Here is a 16,647-nt window from a genome sequence, read left to right as displayed (position 1 = left end):
CCCCAGGCTCCTCCTCCTTGCTCCCTGCTGCCTCCTCCAGATGCCCACAGGCCATTCAGGGCCGCCCCAGGCTCGCAGAGCTGACCCCAGAGGCTGGCAGGTAGGTTCGTGGCTGCTGCGAGCCTGAGGCCTACTCTGCCACCTCTCAGTGCTGTTGTCCCTGGGCCTGGTCCCGACCAAGTCCCCTGGAGAGGCGAGTGCTCCAGCTCCACGGAAGATGCTGAACCAGGGAGCAGCCACTCCAAGGGCAGGTCCACCGCTGTGCTGCTGACCAGGATGAGCGGCGCCTCCTACAAAGGCCGATCCCCGCAGGCCACCCCCCCATCCCACCAGTGCACGAATCCCATGCATGGGCCTCTAGTAATATTAATAATAAGAATTACAACTATGTCCCACAATAATCAAAGAGTCAAAGAGAGATGTGACTTTCTTTAGCAATCTATGCAATGAATAAAATCAGTGTCTCAGGTCAGGTTTTCTAGAAGCAAAACCTGAGGCAGGGATTTAGATACTCATAATTTGTTGAGGGGCTGCTTTTTAGGGGAAAAAAAAAACCCTTATGGAGATGAGGGAAGCAGGGTAAGGAAGGAGATAGAGTTGAACAAGGATGTGGTCTCAGATACAGTCTCACCTTGGCCTGAGCCATTGGGAGGAAGGCCGTAAGCATAAGTCACAGGCAGGGGGTATCCTGCCTTGAAGCCAGAGGACCTGCATTTGATGGCTCCATGTCTATGAGTCATTGATTATGTGATTTTTTTTTTTCTTAATGTAGATATTTATCACAACAAACTTCTCTCTTAGGACTGTTTTTGCTTCATCCCATAACGTTTGGTATGTTGTGTTTCTATTTTCATTTTGAAACTCAGAACTTACACTGAAACACGTGGTTTTCCCTCTGGGCAGGATGCAAAGATGATTTCCCAGCTCCTTGTCCAGGTGGATTGTAAGAATTAAGCCACGGCCAAAGGTGGAATAGGAAAAGGTGAAAATTTATTGAGAAACAAACACAGACTCCCACATGGGGAGGGGGAGAGACCCACCAAGTCCCTCTTTCTTAAGGTTTATAATGGCTGCAGTTCTTTGTGTCTTGGTATCCCTTCTGATGGATCACTATAGCAGCTTCAGAGCTCAAACCCCTCGTGGGGTTCACCTCTTTTTCTCCCTCTTGTTTTTCTGCTCCCTGTGGCCTTCTTTATTCTGTGAATTGGTGGCTTCCTCTCCTTTATTCTGTAAATGTATACCTTTTGGAAGTTCCCTTATTCTGTGAATGTATACCTTAGGGCAGCTCCCAGCTTTGCAGCCCCGTGGTTCTCCCCCATGGGCCCCCTAAAATTCCCCAAACCTGCCTTTTTCACCCCCCCAAACTCCTTTCATTTTGTTCAAGATGTTTGGTTTTTCTTTTGATTTCCTCTTTGACCCATTGGTAGTTTAGGAGTATGTTTACTTTTCTACATATTTGTTAATTTTTCAGTTTTCCTCCTGTCATGATTTCTAGTTTCATACCATTGTGTTCATAAATGATACTTGCTATGATTTCATTCTCCTTGGTTTGTAAGGCTTGCTTTGTGACTCATCAAATGATCTATTCTGGAGACTGTTTCATGTGTGTTTGAGAAGACTGTGTATTCTGCCACCTGCTGTTGGATGGTGTGTTCTGTATGTATCTGTTAGGTCCATGTGATCTCAGGTATAGTTGGAAGCCAGTGTTTCCTTATTGTTTGTCTGTCTGGTCTATCTATCTATCTATCTATCTATCTATCTATCTATCTATCTATCATCTATCATCTTTCCATTGTTGAAAGTGGAATATTACTAGTTACAAAAAAAAAAAAAAAAAAAAAAAAAAAAAAAAAAAAAAAAAAGGGAGAAGCATCAAAATTACACCTAACCTACTGAACACCATCATTCAGAACAACTTGAAATCTAGGTGAATGGAAACCTACAACTAAGGATTTAAAGAAGCCACAGGCCCTGGTGCATTAGCTCATTTGGTTAGGGCAGTGGTCAGCAAACTTATTAGTCAACAGAGCCAAATATCAACAGTACAACAATTGAAATTTCTTTTGAGAGCCGAAAACTGACTTCTGCTCATGGGCCACGAAGTTTCAATCGCACTGTACGTGCATGCCTGCACGTGGTATTTTGTGGAAGAGCCACACTCAAGGGGCCAAAGAGCCGCATGTGGCTCGTGAGCCTCAGTTTGCTGACCACTGGGTTAGGGAGTCGATTCAACACACCAAGGTTTCAGGTTTTGTACCTGATCAGGGCACATACAAGAATCAACCATGAATCCATAAATAAGTGGAACAACAAATCGATCTCTCTCTCTCTCTTAAATCAGTTTTTAAAAAGCCACGTTGAGACTGGCAGAAGGGAAAGAGACATAGAACGGGGCTGATCCTTCGCCCATGTGTGGTGGGTAAAAATTGGGAGGGATATCTCAGCTGCGGAGGAGCGAGGGGTCCCACCCCACAAGAGTCCTCCTCGCCCAGAGTTCCAGAGCCAGGAGGAGAAGTCCTTAGAACTTCTGGCTGTGAAAACCAGTGGGGGTTGTGGCTGAGTAGGAAGAGGGCTGCTGGGGTCCCAGGCGTTCCTCTCAAAGGCCTGCACGTGGGCTTCGTGGGGACTCCCTCCCTCTGAGCTCCAGCGCTGGTGCAGCTGTTTGAAAGGAACCAGGGACACACGGGAGGAAGTTAATTGTCTGGCATCAGGGCAAAAGCTGGGGTGGAGGCAGCTTTCTGCCGGATGGAAGTGCTGGCAGAGGCCATTCTTGCTTTTCTGAAGCCCCGGCCCCCATTTGGCCACTCTATGCCTCTGACGGGAGAATTCAATCTATTTACACTTAAGGTAGTTATTTACAGGTAAGGGCTTACCTATGCCATCTCATTGTAGTTATAGGTATCTTTAATATTTTTGTCCTTTAACCTTTAAACTAGCCTTAAGTGATTAACACAGGATGGTGTTACAGTTAGAGGATTCCGAGTACTCACCTTCGCCAGTGTGTGGTACAGTTTGGAAGGTTTCTGTGTTACTTTGGCACTGAGCTGTGCCACGTTGGAGAAGAGGTGATGCAGGGAAAGCGAAACCGTTCCTTTGACCTTTGTCAGTGCGTCCACTCTTGGATTTTAGGTTTGCTCCAGGGGAATGGTGGGACTTTTTCAGTGACTCTTAGACTTCCACAAGGGCACTCTATTCATGGGTGGTTGTCAAAATGGGTGTATTTGGGGGAAAAAGGCCGTAGAAAACGCCTATTTTGCCATTTGACGCTGTCACTCCCCTGTGGTGGTGTTTGACACCAACTCCAGCAACATGGAACGTGGCTGCTGCTTGAGCCCCTTACAGCAGCCGGGCGTTAAGCTAAACGATTCCTTAAGAAGCTGGTCCAAGTGCTTCAAAGGTGGTCACAATGTCCCAAGTATGTTGTTCTGGCCTTTATGGTAGGTGGTTTTCCTTGTGGTTTCCCAAAGGCTCCCCAAGGGGCGCTGCTTGGTGTAGCTTTTACTTGGCTCTCATTTCAACAGAACAGCCTGTGTAGAGTTTTAGTCACCACCTGTGTGTTGAGACTTTCCATTTGGTGTTTTGGCAGGAATGCAAGACTTCAATTACCTGAGCAGCAACTGCTTCGAGACCACCATGGAGCTTAGCTGTGAAAAGTTTCCACCTGAAGAGACTTTGAAGACCTACTGGGAGGATAACAAAAACTCCCTTATTAGCTACCTTGAGCAGGTAAACACAGTTGCCAGTGGAAAATGGAAAATGGAAGAGACTTTAAACCTGGTGTATTGTAGTCTCCTAAGAGGAGCCCAATCTAGGGGAATCCTTCCAACCCAGAGCGAGGACACTGACTGCATTTGGAAAATGTCTCAGTAGTGGTTCAAATAGGCTTTCATTTGTTATAGGGTCTGTGGTCCATGAATGTTCACTGATAACTGATTAAACTAGCGCAGTGGTCGGCAAACTCATTAGCCAACAGAGCCAAATATCAACAGTACAACGATTGCAATTTCTTTGGAGAGCCAAATTTTTAAAACTTAAACTATATAGGTAGGTACATTGTTATTAACTTAGTTAGGGTACTCCTAAGCTGGCCTTTGCTAAAAACTCAAGGGGCCAAAGAGCCGCATGTGGCTCACGGAGCCGCAGTTTGCCGACCACTGAACTAGAAGGTGTGGAGCAGTGAGGTAAAACTCTGTTTTCATTGATATTGCTCTAAGCAGGGGCAATCCTAGGACCACCCTTCACCCCAATCACCTTTGGCCTGTCAGGCAGGACCAAGACTAGAATGAGGTAAGCGAGGCAGCTAGGATTTAAGGAGGCATTCACTCTCAAGATCATGCAGGAATGGGATCAGATTGTAGGGGTGAGTGCATCCTTAAATTTTGTGTCCCATATTACCTCCCTTGTCTCACACCAAACTCAGCTCATTAAAGGTGAGGTAATAATAATAATGATCCATTACATTGATTGGGGATTTATTATTTCCCAGGCATTCTTCTAAATGCTTTATGTGTAGCAATTTATTTAATTCTCATAACAACTCTATGGGGGAACTTATATCATCATCATTTCTTTCTTTTCCATCATTATCATCATCCCTGAATTAAAAATGAGGAATCAGGGCACAGAGAGATCACACAGCTTGCCTGAAGTCACTCAGCCAGAACCTGGGCTCTCTAGTTCCAGAATCACTGTGCCATATTGCCTCTTGACATGATCTTCACCAGAGTCACTTATGTCGACATTCCAATGGGATCTGTACAGAATTTTGGGGCATGTGCCAGAATAAAACCCTGTACCTACCCAGGCCAGTCCCCTGCCAACCACACGACTCCATGCGATGTAGACATTGGCACCAGGAGCAGTGACAGTGAAAAAGATCTAAAGACTCTTCCTTGCCTTGACATTTATATCCAAAGTCAAGTGAAGTGATGTTAGTTTCAGGTGCCAACAGATAGTCCAGATTAATTTTAAAGTAATTTGACATAAATAACTGATATTTACATAAACACGTAGCTATTTGCATATATATATATATATATATTTAATGTATTTAAAAAATGTAAACTCAGCTTAAAAATTATTTTCAATACATCAAATGTCTGTACAAGAGGCCTTAGCAAGAGGGACTACCATGGAATAGAGCCAGTGCTGGCAGACAATGATGTTCAAAAACACCCTGAACAGGGTTTTTTCGGTCAGTGGAATCTTGCTGCATGCTAACATAAAAAGGTATTTTCAACAGCAAAACAGGACAATTAGCCACATTGACCCCAGAACAACCTTGGTGGGGACCCTTGTAGAATGTCTCCATTGTGCAGAGTCGTATTTGAATGGATCTTCTGAGAGCAAATACATTTTAACTGAAAAATGTATTTTGGGGGTAGAGGAAATAAGACGAGGCTATTTGGTGTACTTTCCACTTAGGTATCAAAGAATGCCTCTTAAATACAATGCTTTTCATTTCATATACATATTTTTTCAACAAAACTTTATTGAGCTATTTCTTTATCGTTGGCTTCCTGTGAGGGACTTGGGCTAGTGACTACCCTGAAGAAGGCTTTTCTGTTAATGAGGTTCAGAAACATGATTACCTAATTACAAGCAAGGGTGATAAACGCAAAAATAAAGGTGAGCTGCAAAGAACAATGGCAGTATAGAGGAAGGTCCCTAACTCAGTTCCGGGGCACAGAAAAGGCTTCTCTGAGGGAGACTGTAAGATTTACTATAGTTAATGCCAACATGATTATTACTTTGATCAATAATTAAAGAATGGGTTCAACTGCTGGTTAAGTCCTTTCTTAGTTCTTGAGAAAAAAAAATGCAATATGACACAAAATAAAACACACATATGCGCCATTAGGAAAGAGGAAACATTTTGTCATATTTGTTGTTGCAGGTGGGCATGCATCAGTTCATCTAAAAGCTCTAGCAATGTATATAGAAACAACCTGGAAAGAAGAGGGACCAGGAATGCAGTCCTGTTGTATGCCACTTGGAATGAGCATTTGGCCTGTCCCCGGATTCACGTGATCAGTGGCATCAGTGTTAGGGTGTGAGCTGTGTGGAAGCAGTGGGAGTGGTATTTACAATGAGCTCATAGAACACTCCAGTTAGAACACTCCAGTTAGGGACTCAGAGTCCGGTGAACGATCAGTGAAGACTGACAGAAATTTTGTATTGAAATAGTTTTCCTGACAATGAGACAACATGGTGGTGATTAATACTTTGAACACCTGGGCCTAAAATCTAAGTGTGGACTAGTTTACAACTCCTGGAAAATAGGTGATTAGGATATCTAATTCCATAGTTGGTTGAGAAGAAATTTCTTGCAGAGTTGTAAAGGGATGTTTGCAGGAACTGGACTTGTACAGTTAATTAGGGTAGATCAAGCATGTCAAACTGACAGCCGCATGCCTCATTTAAGTCATTGGGTCTGCCAGCCGTGAGTTTGACATGCTTGGGGTGGTTTGCTAACTGAACTTACTAGCTTTGAAACAGTTTAGTTCTCAAAATTCCCAAGGAATTTCTAATGGGCAGGTGCTTCAGAATCATTTAGGTTCTTGTTAAAAATGAATCTCCTGTCCCACCATCAAAGCATACTCCCTGCAGGGCAGGACCCCCCCAAATTTCCATTTCAACAAGGAAATTCCATCCCTTTTGCATTTAAGTTCACAGGGGTTTAATGACTATTGATGCCAACAGTCCCAGCAACTATGGGGAATGTTTTGTTGTTGTTGTTGTTGTTGTTGTTGTTGTTGTTTTCAGCCTTGGTTGACTGAAATGTCCTGGAATCTGAGAGTGCATCATAGAAGGAACAAGTGTACTAAATAGTTTCTGCAGTCATGAGGTCAATGTTCACATCTGTGACTTCTTATGCAGAGGCCATGAAGTGTCAGGCTTTTCCTGTTTGCATTCATGTGGGGTGTGACAGTCCCTAGCACTGTCATTGACATTTAATTACTACAGTGAGTTTTTTAAATTTTATTGATTTCAGAGAGGGAGGGAGAGGGAGAGATAGAAACATCAATGATGAGAGAGACCTACAGTGAGTTTTTTCAAACAGCAAAGTTGTGCCTCACAATTGGCACATAGAGACATTGACTTGTTTATTTGTTAAACCGCATATGTAATGTCTTGGGTTGAAGAAGCTGGAAAAAAGTCAAGTCACAATTATGAACTGTATATTTGGGCCTAATCCAGGTGAATTATATGTTTTAGAAGTGATTGACTTATCTTCCAATGATGACATTTAAGCTTTTCATTTCTCTAAGGTTTATAGCATTGATATTAGGATGATAGCGCTTCAGTTCATCTCCACGGTTTTTTTCTTGTCCCTAGTGACTCTTTCATTATGGGAATGTCACTCAGAAACCAACTTTTTATGTTTCCAATGACTAAATTTCAATCTGTTAATTTTGTTTGGCTTATTCATAGCTCAGTTTTGGGAAAAAGTAATTAATTCACTAGATACTAAAAAATTTTTTTTTGTTTTTCGTTTGTTTTTATGGATTTACCCTCGCCTGGCTGGTGTTGCTCAGTGGTTGTGCATCAACCTGTGAACCAGGAGGTCATGGTTTGATTCCTGGTCTGGGCACATGCTTAGATTGCGGGCTTGATCCCCAGTGGGGGACATTCAGGAGGCAGCCAAACAATGATTCTTTCTCATTGTTGATGTTTCTCTCTCTCTCCTCCTCTATGAAATCAATAAAAAAAAAACTAAAAGTAAAGAAAAGAAAAATAATTATAAAAATGTATTTACTCTATCACTATACCGATTGCCAATAAAGTTAGCATTTATTATTACCAACAACACGTATAACTTTTGACCATTTCTAAATTGCCTTGAGAGAAGACAATTATGTGTTGCTTTTATAGAATATTAGAGGTTTTTGTTTTTTTGTTTGCTTATTTTGAGATCATAGCAAGAATATTTCTATTTGTGAAACCAGTACATATATCGAACTATAAACTTTCAATTACAATACATTTTTAATTATTACATATAATAATCGTATAAACTTCAATTTAACCGAATGCACTTTTCTTCTATAGATAGGGGGTTCCTACGATCTATTGCTACCTAACAAATCACCCCCAGAGATTGTGGCTTAACACAGTACCAGTCACTTTATTGTCACTCAGGGTTTTTGAGGAGCCGGTAACGTGGGAGTTGTATGTCTGGGCAGTTCTGACTCAGTCTCTCACGTGGTCAGAGTCCGGTGGTGCCTGGAGCTGGGGCGGTGGGGATGCTGAAGCAGCTGGGGCTTCCTGTGCACCTCTCCATCTTCCTGTCAACTTGGGCCTCTCCACATGGTCTCCCTTCTTAGGACTTAATCTGGGCCTCTTTACACCATGGTGACTCCAGAAGTTTTCTGTTTTTTGAATAGAACATGCAAAACATTTGCTGATAACCTTCCATAAAACATTGTACCGCTGACAAATGTATTCTCTGCTCATAAAGGGATACGTGAGGCTTATTCTACTTTCTGTAGGGAAATATTCCAATGTCATCCGTTGCGAAGGGAAAATCCTTTTCTGGGCCCAGATTGAGAAGTAGCTGAGCATTGGGAAGTCGGAACATACCTTGTTAAGAAAAGAAGCTGAACTGACATTTGATGTTCCAGAAGCAGTGCTTTCTCAAAAACCGGAAGTGATTGTGACTTCTAACACATACTTAGTTGAATTCTCATTTAAAAATAAAGAAAAAAGCTGTTTTTTGTAGTTTGCATCGCAATATCTCGTTGATGACTGCACGTTAATTCAAGGGCATTATTCTCAATAGCAGCTCTTCCATTTTATTTCTAAGCACAGTTTTCAGTTATGAAGTTCATTGATCTTTCATGCCACTTACTTTCAACCAAAAGCGATACTGTTCATGGGGTTAATGCCAAAGTAGTCGCAGTATATATCTTTTTTTTCTAGAATGAAGAGGTGTTAATGTTAATAGTCTTGTTAACTGATAGTGACCATATGAGATAATCACAGGTAACTCCATTTAAAACAGAGAGAAAGTAATGAAATATGCTAAGACCAGGACTATTTTAAAGATATCATTTTTTTTGTGTGTGTGTTTTGTTTTTGTTTTGGTAGTTCAGAAGGTACTGCAAAATCTTTCCTTGACTCAGAACAAGATGTCAGTTTTGAGGGCATTACCTCTCATTTGCCCACTTGAGAAAAAGCAGATTAAAGGGTGCACAAATCATTCAGTGGCCTTTTGAGCATGTTTTGGGGACCTACAGAATTCTGTTAGAAAAGAAGGAGGTGCTTGATATGAGATGGACTTTTAGGTCATTTTCTAATCTGAATTTTTTGGGTGTTCTCACAGGTACACCGGGGAGTTAAAGGATTTGTTCGAGACCTTCAAGGTAACCCAATTGCCAATGCAACCATCTCAGTGGAAGGGATAGACCACGATGTGACATCTGGTGGGTGTTCTCTGCCATGACCAAGGCTCTCGTATTATATACAGGAGCACAATTAGTTATCATAGTTATAATTCGTATGCTGTTCTAAGCAAAATAATTAAATGCTTCGTATCTCTTTACCTTCTCTCTCTCCGCTTTAATCTAGTTAAATTTCCTAAAGGGAGCCACTCAGGCAGTTACGCAAGCCGGCTGCTGCGTTTAAAAATTGGGGCGCAGCAGATGGCGCCCTTCCCTCAGGTATCTCACTGCAGAGCTGCGAGATGCTGCCATCTACCGGACAGTCTTTGTTGTTCGTGAGGCAAAGGAAAATGAACCCACTAGTGTTAAAATACCAGTGCCTTTATTTCTCTTAAGAAGAGATGCTGGCCCTGGCGGGGTAACTCAGCTGGTTGGAGAGCCATCCCGTATACACCAAGGTTGCAGGTTCAGTCCCTGGTCAGGGCACATGTAAGAATCAACCAATGAATGCAAGTGGAACAACAAATCAACATTTCTCTCTCTTTCTCCCTTCCTATATGTATATGTCTCAAAAATGTATACACAATTTAAAATGAGATGCATTTCGACAAACACTGCCTTATAATTATTCAAAAATGCGTGTATATACTTTTTTTGGACAATATATATCTGTATATCTATGTATTTATATACCTATATGTCTATATAACTATATATGGTGCTAATGAATTGTTCATTGGTAGACCTGAGGAGGGAATGAAAGAATAGGAAGAAAATAACGTCCAGTATATTGTGCATCTAGGATTTCTCATATGTTTCTTCATTTAATCCATATAGTAAGTCAAGACCCATTCAAGGTTGTTACAGGATTGAAGTCAATGTTAGTTGTTTCTCGGTTTAAACCACATTTCAATTTTCCCAATTTAGACGAAATGATACATTTTCCCGGAAAACTTGCCTATTCCTGTTAATTACATTTATCCACTCATTTTAGTTTAACTGTCAGATGTTGGGATCTTTCCAACAACTGAATTAATACCTTTTAGCTATAAACTCTTTACATATTTTCGGGCCTTATAATTCATTTTTTTAAAATGTATTTTTATTGATTTTTCATAGAGAGGAAAGGAGAGAGATAGAGAGCTAGAAACGTCTATGAGAGAGAAACATCGACCAGCTGCCTCTTGCACACCCCCTACCGGGGATATGCCCACAGCCAATGTACATGCTCTTGACCGGAATCGAACCTGGGACCTTTCAGTCTGCAGACCGATGCTCTACCGCTGAGCCAAACCGGTTTCGGCATAATTCATTTTTTTTAAGCTTATTTCCCAAACCACTTTTATACCATTACCTCTATTAACATCCACATTCATAACTTGTATTTTTGAATCCTTATTGATTCTCTAAAACTTCATTTATTAATGTAATATTCAATAATCTGTCAACACACTAAGTGCCAGCACACCTTTCCAAACTTACATGAGAATCTGCACTAGGATATTGGCTCCTTGGCCCCAGGGGGCCGGCTATTGAAGATGGCACCTGGGCATCGATCTCTCCTGGCCATAGAAATCCTCTCCTATCTGTTACCCCTGGCGTGCCACACAGACCTTAGTTTCTCTGCATTCTGTGATGTGGAAGTTTTAGTAAAATCTAACTTAGGGAATGAACATGGGCAGAAAGGAATAAAAATTGAGGCCGGGTTTTGGGACACCCCAGCTATTGGAGGTCAGGGCGATGAGGCAGAGCCAGCCGTGAAGTTCAGGGTAGAGAGACGTCTGGGTGCACCGTCCTGGAGCCTGTGGGTTTTTCAGGAAAGAAGGAGTGATGAGAAGTGTCAAGCAGCTGAGCCTTGTGAGTGAGCCTGAGTGGAAGATCTTTTTTTTTTTTTTTTTTTTTTTTTTTTTTTTTTTTTAATATATTTAATTGATTTTTTTACAGAGAGGAAGAGAGAGGGATAGAGAGTTAGAAACATCGATGAGAAAGAATCATTGATCAGCTGCCTTTTGCACACCCCCTATTGGGGATGCGCCCGCAACCAACATACGTGCCCTTGACCGGAATCAAACCTGGGACCTTTCAGTCCACAGGCTGACGCTCTATCCACTGAGCCAAACCAGTTTCGGCCTGACTGGAAGATCTTGATGAAATCTGTTTCAGTGGGGAAGGAGGTGGCAGCCTGCTCCGGGAGGCCCGAGAAAGATTAAGAGGAGAGAGCGTAGAGAGTAGTGACCAGTCTTCTCAGGAACATTGCTACAAAGCGAAGGAGATCAGTGAGCGCCAGCTGAAAGGAAATGTGGGGTCCAGAGGTAGATGGGAAGGGATGGTGACGGGGACTGGTGTATTGCTGATTGTTTTCGTTTTCACCGTGAGATAAGAGGTAATGCGTGGGCTGAGAGTGCTGATGAGGCTGTCTGAGCCGTGTGAGGAAACCGGAGAAAGTGTGCATTGTTCCAGGGACCTTGCTGCTCACGGTGTGGCCCCTTCCGGCAGCTGGATCAGCGTCTCCCTGGAGCTTGTTAGAAGCCTCACCCCAGTGCTAGTGAATTAGAATTTGCATCTCAACAAGTCCCCCAGCGATCTGCATGACGTAGGGGGATGGGAGACTGACAGATCGCAGGGAGGCAGGACAGGCCCATTGCCTGCGCAAGGTTGTTGTTTATGAATCATTGACAGATCAGTGTGGGCACACGTCTTCTCCAGCTCCTTTATGTGACATTGCACCCCACAGGGCAGGTGTAGAGGAGAGAGGTCAGGTTACCCAGGGTTGGCAGTTTGCCAGGCGTGTATCGCCACTCGGGAAAAGCAATGACTTGAAGGCCTAAGGGTGAGCGTGATTCTACTGGTGGGCCATGGAAGCTAGTCCAGGTCAGGCGGGAACTCGGGGTACAAGTAACTCAGCTTAAGAATTCTCTGGAGAACTTGCTGAACATACCGTCCCTAGACAGCAATCCAACCAACAGACTTCGCTTAAGAAATCGAAATGTCTACCAAGTGCCTCAGGGATTCTGGTGAGACTGTCTTTGGGTCATACTTTGTGAAGCACCTATCTAGATCTCCGGCCATTCTGTCTTCGCCCCCGGGGATCCGTGACAAGAATAAAAAAGATGCTCTGACCCCACCGCTTGGCGGCTGTGTATGTCTTTTTAAATCTGTGTTAGTCCTGATGTGATTATGGAGAGTCATTATTGTAGGAGATTTATCAGACGATTTAACATTCATATCTGTAAAATTGATAGGGAAACTGATGCCCTCCTGAGAGTTTCACACTCTTCAGTTACAATTAATCGCGTTCCATTAATAACTGCTTTACAAATGGGAATAAAAGGACTTGCACTGAGGCATGCTGGGTACTCCTTCACTGGTCTAAGTGTGCCTTTCACGTATGTGCCATGTGATTTGACATGTTGTTTCCTTTCCAGCAAAGGATGGCGATTACTGGAGGCTGCTTGTACCCGGAAACTATAAACTTACAGCCTCGGCTCCAGGCTACCTGGCAATAACAAAGAAAGTGGCAGTTCCTTACAGTCCCGCTGTTGGAGTAAGTAATCACATTAACAGTTAGGATTTATTAAGCACTCGTGTGGGCCAGGCATAGTTAAGTGGCTTTGATTCAATCTTCATAGTAACGGTCACCGTTGTCTCAGTGACCGTCTCACTAAGCCCGGCCTCGGCCACGGCTCAGGCTGAGGAAAGGAGGGGATGACATGCACTTCCCTTGCTCTGTGTCTCTCTCGATTCTCCATGGACTTGAGGAGGACGCCTACTTCCCAAGGAGATTTGAGATCCTCGGCCTTTGGCCTCTGTGGTGGTTTGGGGGTGAGTGTGCTTCGTTGGTTTCTTTGACAGATTCGAGATTCTGGAAGGCAGAGCCTAGTGGTTTGGGATGTCAGGACACTGAGTTGCATAGGAGGAGAACATTCAATGTTGACAGGAGAAGCGCACTGAATAGTCAAAGGCAGAAATTTAATTATAAACGACATCTTTTTCCCGGCTTTACTAAAGTCCTTATTAAAGACTGCCTTTCCATAATCTGCCTTGAAATAACCTGCCTTTAAATAATCCTACAAAGCTACTAGATCAAAGCCCAGTTCAAACATAATAGTTTTGGATTGTATTCCCCCCACTCCCCGCAAAGTATCTTTCATCATGAGAGATTTTTTAGGGTATAAAAGGTATTTAATTCAAGTGGTTAAATGGAGCTTATCCTAAAAGCTCTGTGATTTACTATTTTTTGAAAAAAATTCATTTCAGCTTTTAAAAATATATATGCACATTGCTAACAATATATTCCTGATTTTCTTTTTTAGGTTGATTTTGAACTGGAGTCATTTTCTGAAAGGAAAGAGGAGGAAAAGGAAGAATTGATGGAATGGTGGAAAATGATGTCAGAAACTTTAAATTTTTAAAAAGGGTCTAATTAGCTGCTTTTGTTCTCTACAATGTAGTCTGATGTACCGTAGTCATTTCCTTTTAGAGTTTGTGCAGTTAATTTTTAACATTGACTTATTTTCAACCATTTAAATAGTAATAGACATCACTTAAAATAAATAATTAAACTCTTAGGTAAAAATGCACTAACTCGCGCTATTTCTTCTTACATAACATTCATTTTCCTACACATATTATGCAAGGGATTGTAGAAAAGATTTAAGTGGTCTGGCTATCTTAGGCTTAAATACAATAATATTCCATGTGTTATTTACAGTGCTGAATTTTTTGAGTTATTCTAGCTTTTAAAAATTAATGAATGCCTTTTAATATAATTGGTGACAATGTCACATAATGAATGCCATTGAAAAGGTCAATAGCTACAGCTTGGAGTTGTGAGCCTATATCGAAAGACCTGAATAGTTCAGTATACTATTGTCATTTGTCTCTTGTGCTGACTAGCTATGTAAGCATGATCTTGTTAATGCATTTTTTGATGGGAAGAAAATGTAAGTGGTTAGCAAGAGGTTTTCTGAAGGGGATGGAAACTGACTTCTTGCTTGTACATACAGGGGCTATACTGCTATTCTCTACTGCCTGTTAACATTCTTTTGAAGTTTAGGTTCTCTCTTGGTTGTAGATTAGCCCAGAATTGCACTCTCAATGAATAAAGGTTAAAAAACAACACCACCCCATGGTTTGTATTTTAATGCTCTTATGATTTTGGTCTAGAGTTGTGGTCTCGTGATAAGAAAGCATTCCCTTGGCATACTCATTTGAGCATCCTCTGCATTTTCAAACTTATTCACTGACTGATATCTGCTAAGCATAGTGCAGGCTCCATGTCTGTTATTGCAGTGGACAAAAGGTTCTGATTCCTTGGATCTTTTGGTTCAACTGTGGCCACAGACTTTAAATTTATAATACACACAAATGAATATGTAATAATGAATTTGTAAAGAGTAAAATGAGAAGAAAGAATAGTGTCAGAACAACTTAACCAGACTTGGATGGGGTGACTCAAGGATGGCTTCTGATGCATATAGGCCCAGACCTAAAATATGAGTAGGTGTGAGCAATGCAGAGTGACTGAGGGTAGGGGTGTCGTGTGTGTGCGTGTTTGTCTGTGTGTGTTGGTTTAGTTGATGAGTATTGCAGTTACAGAATTTTTTTAAAAAAAATAGTGTTAACTGTTGTAATAATAGACTCTTGAATACATATAGCAGGTTATGCACAATAGAAGCATATTTCTTATTCAGGTAACTGTACTGGGCAGAAGACAGAAATATGGCTTTTCTCTACACTGTGTAGAGACCTCTGCAGTCATTGCAGAAGAGGGAAAGGGAGACTGAAGAACCAATAACTGAGTTTTCATTGCCTTAGCCCGCAGGTGACACATACCAGCTCTGCTCACATTTCATTGGCCAGAACTAGTCACATGGCCTCTCCTAACTGAACAGGATGCAGCAGGTATGGTGGAGGAAGCAAGTAGAATATATGTCTAGAAGCAAGTCAACTACCTGTTCAGTGGTTTCCATGTAGTCTTGTCCTTGCAACTATTCGTGATTATACAGGACTTGAAGGTCCCCACTGCCCTGGTCATGCTCTCAGCCTGCTCTGAGTTAACTAATGAAGGGTCTAGAATTGAGTACTGTTGGGAAGGAAACTCCCCTCATTGGTCAATGTTTCTGAGTTGAAGGACCTCCACTGGAATAATACTCCTGGCCTCTAGCCCCACCCCTGACACACCTTACAGAGGTCAGGTGATGACAGATGAGTGAATTGGGGGAAAACAACTCTTATCAAAGGACTGCAAGCTTCACCTTCTCCAGTGTTCCCTGCCCCAGGCAGACACAGCTCTGAAGTCCCCTGGATGCTGAGGTAGGCTCTGGGCGTGTGTTTGGGAATGCAGGGAGGGCTTTGTGAGCATAGAGTATTAATCTTTGGTCCATAGATCAAATGTCATTTTTTCCAATTAGTTAAATAATAAAGCTGACAGTTTAACCTGTATTGGCTTCCTGTGTCTTATTTTTCAACTGGTTCTGAACTCAGAATGGGAGAAATTGGCATTTTATGTTGAATTCCTAAAATCTTTTAAGAGGTATAATACTTTAATGCTTTTAAGTGTGGTGTTATTTTGTTTGTTTTGTTTTGCAAAAGTAACACTGGCCAATATCTCTCACTTTATGAAGACAGTACTTCTCTTAATACAGTCCAAGATGGTACTGACCTTTTGGAGGTTATGTCACATGATTGCCTCATCTAAACTTAGCATAAAATGAAAACTGCAGTAAGGCTTTTGCTTTGATTTGAAACTAAGGATTAGAACAGACAAGAACACGGAGGATATGAGGGCTCAGGGTTAAAGAGATCTGGATTATGAACAACAAAGCCGAATTGTTTTAGGTAACAAAAACCAGAAAGGGAGGGGGCTGGGCAGTTGATTTTAATGAAATAATGAACATGTTTTGAACTTTGCACCCTCTCCAATTTTCAATGAAAATCAGACACATTGCTATGGAAAGAATAACTTATTTCAATTCACATGTTGACTTTCAATTCTTCACATAAATGAAGGTAGATATTACTTACAGGAAGAGAAACATGATTTTTTTTTTTTTTCCAGGGCAACAAGATTTTATTTTTATCACCATGAAAAAGACCTTGGGAAGTATGAACTTTGATATTATTTTATTTGCACAACTTCTGAAACCTTTCCATCACTGGATGTTGTGGGAGGCTTAAAAACCATTATTTGTTCCAACGTATGACTCACTGTCTCTTTTCCCAGTTCTCGTAAAGGTTGTCTTCTGTGGTTGGGACTAGATGG

General features: G+C 41.8%; 1 protein-coding gene across 1 annotated transcript in view; it reads left to right on the top strand.

Moving 5' to 3' along the window:
- The window catches only part of CPE (carboxypeptidase E), an 80,448-nt gene extending 65,941 nt beyond the window's left edge, over nt 1–14,507 (top strand). Inside the window, exons 6-9 of the mRNA XM_084884421.1 lie at nt 3,587–3,726; nt 9,326–9,425; nt 12,809–12,927; nt 13,697–14,507. Of these exons, the coding sequence (XP_084740547.1) occupies nt 3,587–3,726; nt 9,326–9,425; nt 12,809–12,927; nt 13,697–13,795 (458 nt within the window). The 3' untranslated portion in view covers nt 13,796–14,507. The remainder of the gene's footprint in view (nt 1–3,586; nt 3,727–9,325; nt 9,426–12,808; nt 12,928–13,696) is intronic.
- The last annotated feature ends 2,140 nt before the right edge of the window (nt 14,508–16,647 follow it).

The sequence above is a fragment of the Pipistrellus hanaki genome (genome assembly GCF_964339955.1).
Source record: "Pipistrellus hanaki genome assembly, chromosome: 5".
NCBI classification, from domain to species: domain Eukaryota; kingdom Metazoa; phylum Chordata; class Mammalia; order Chiroptera; family Vespertilionidae; genus Pipistrellus; species Pipistrellus hanaki.
This window is presented reverse-complemented; position numbering and strand designations above follow the sequence as displayed.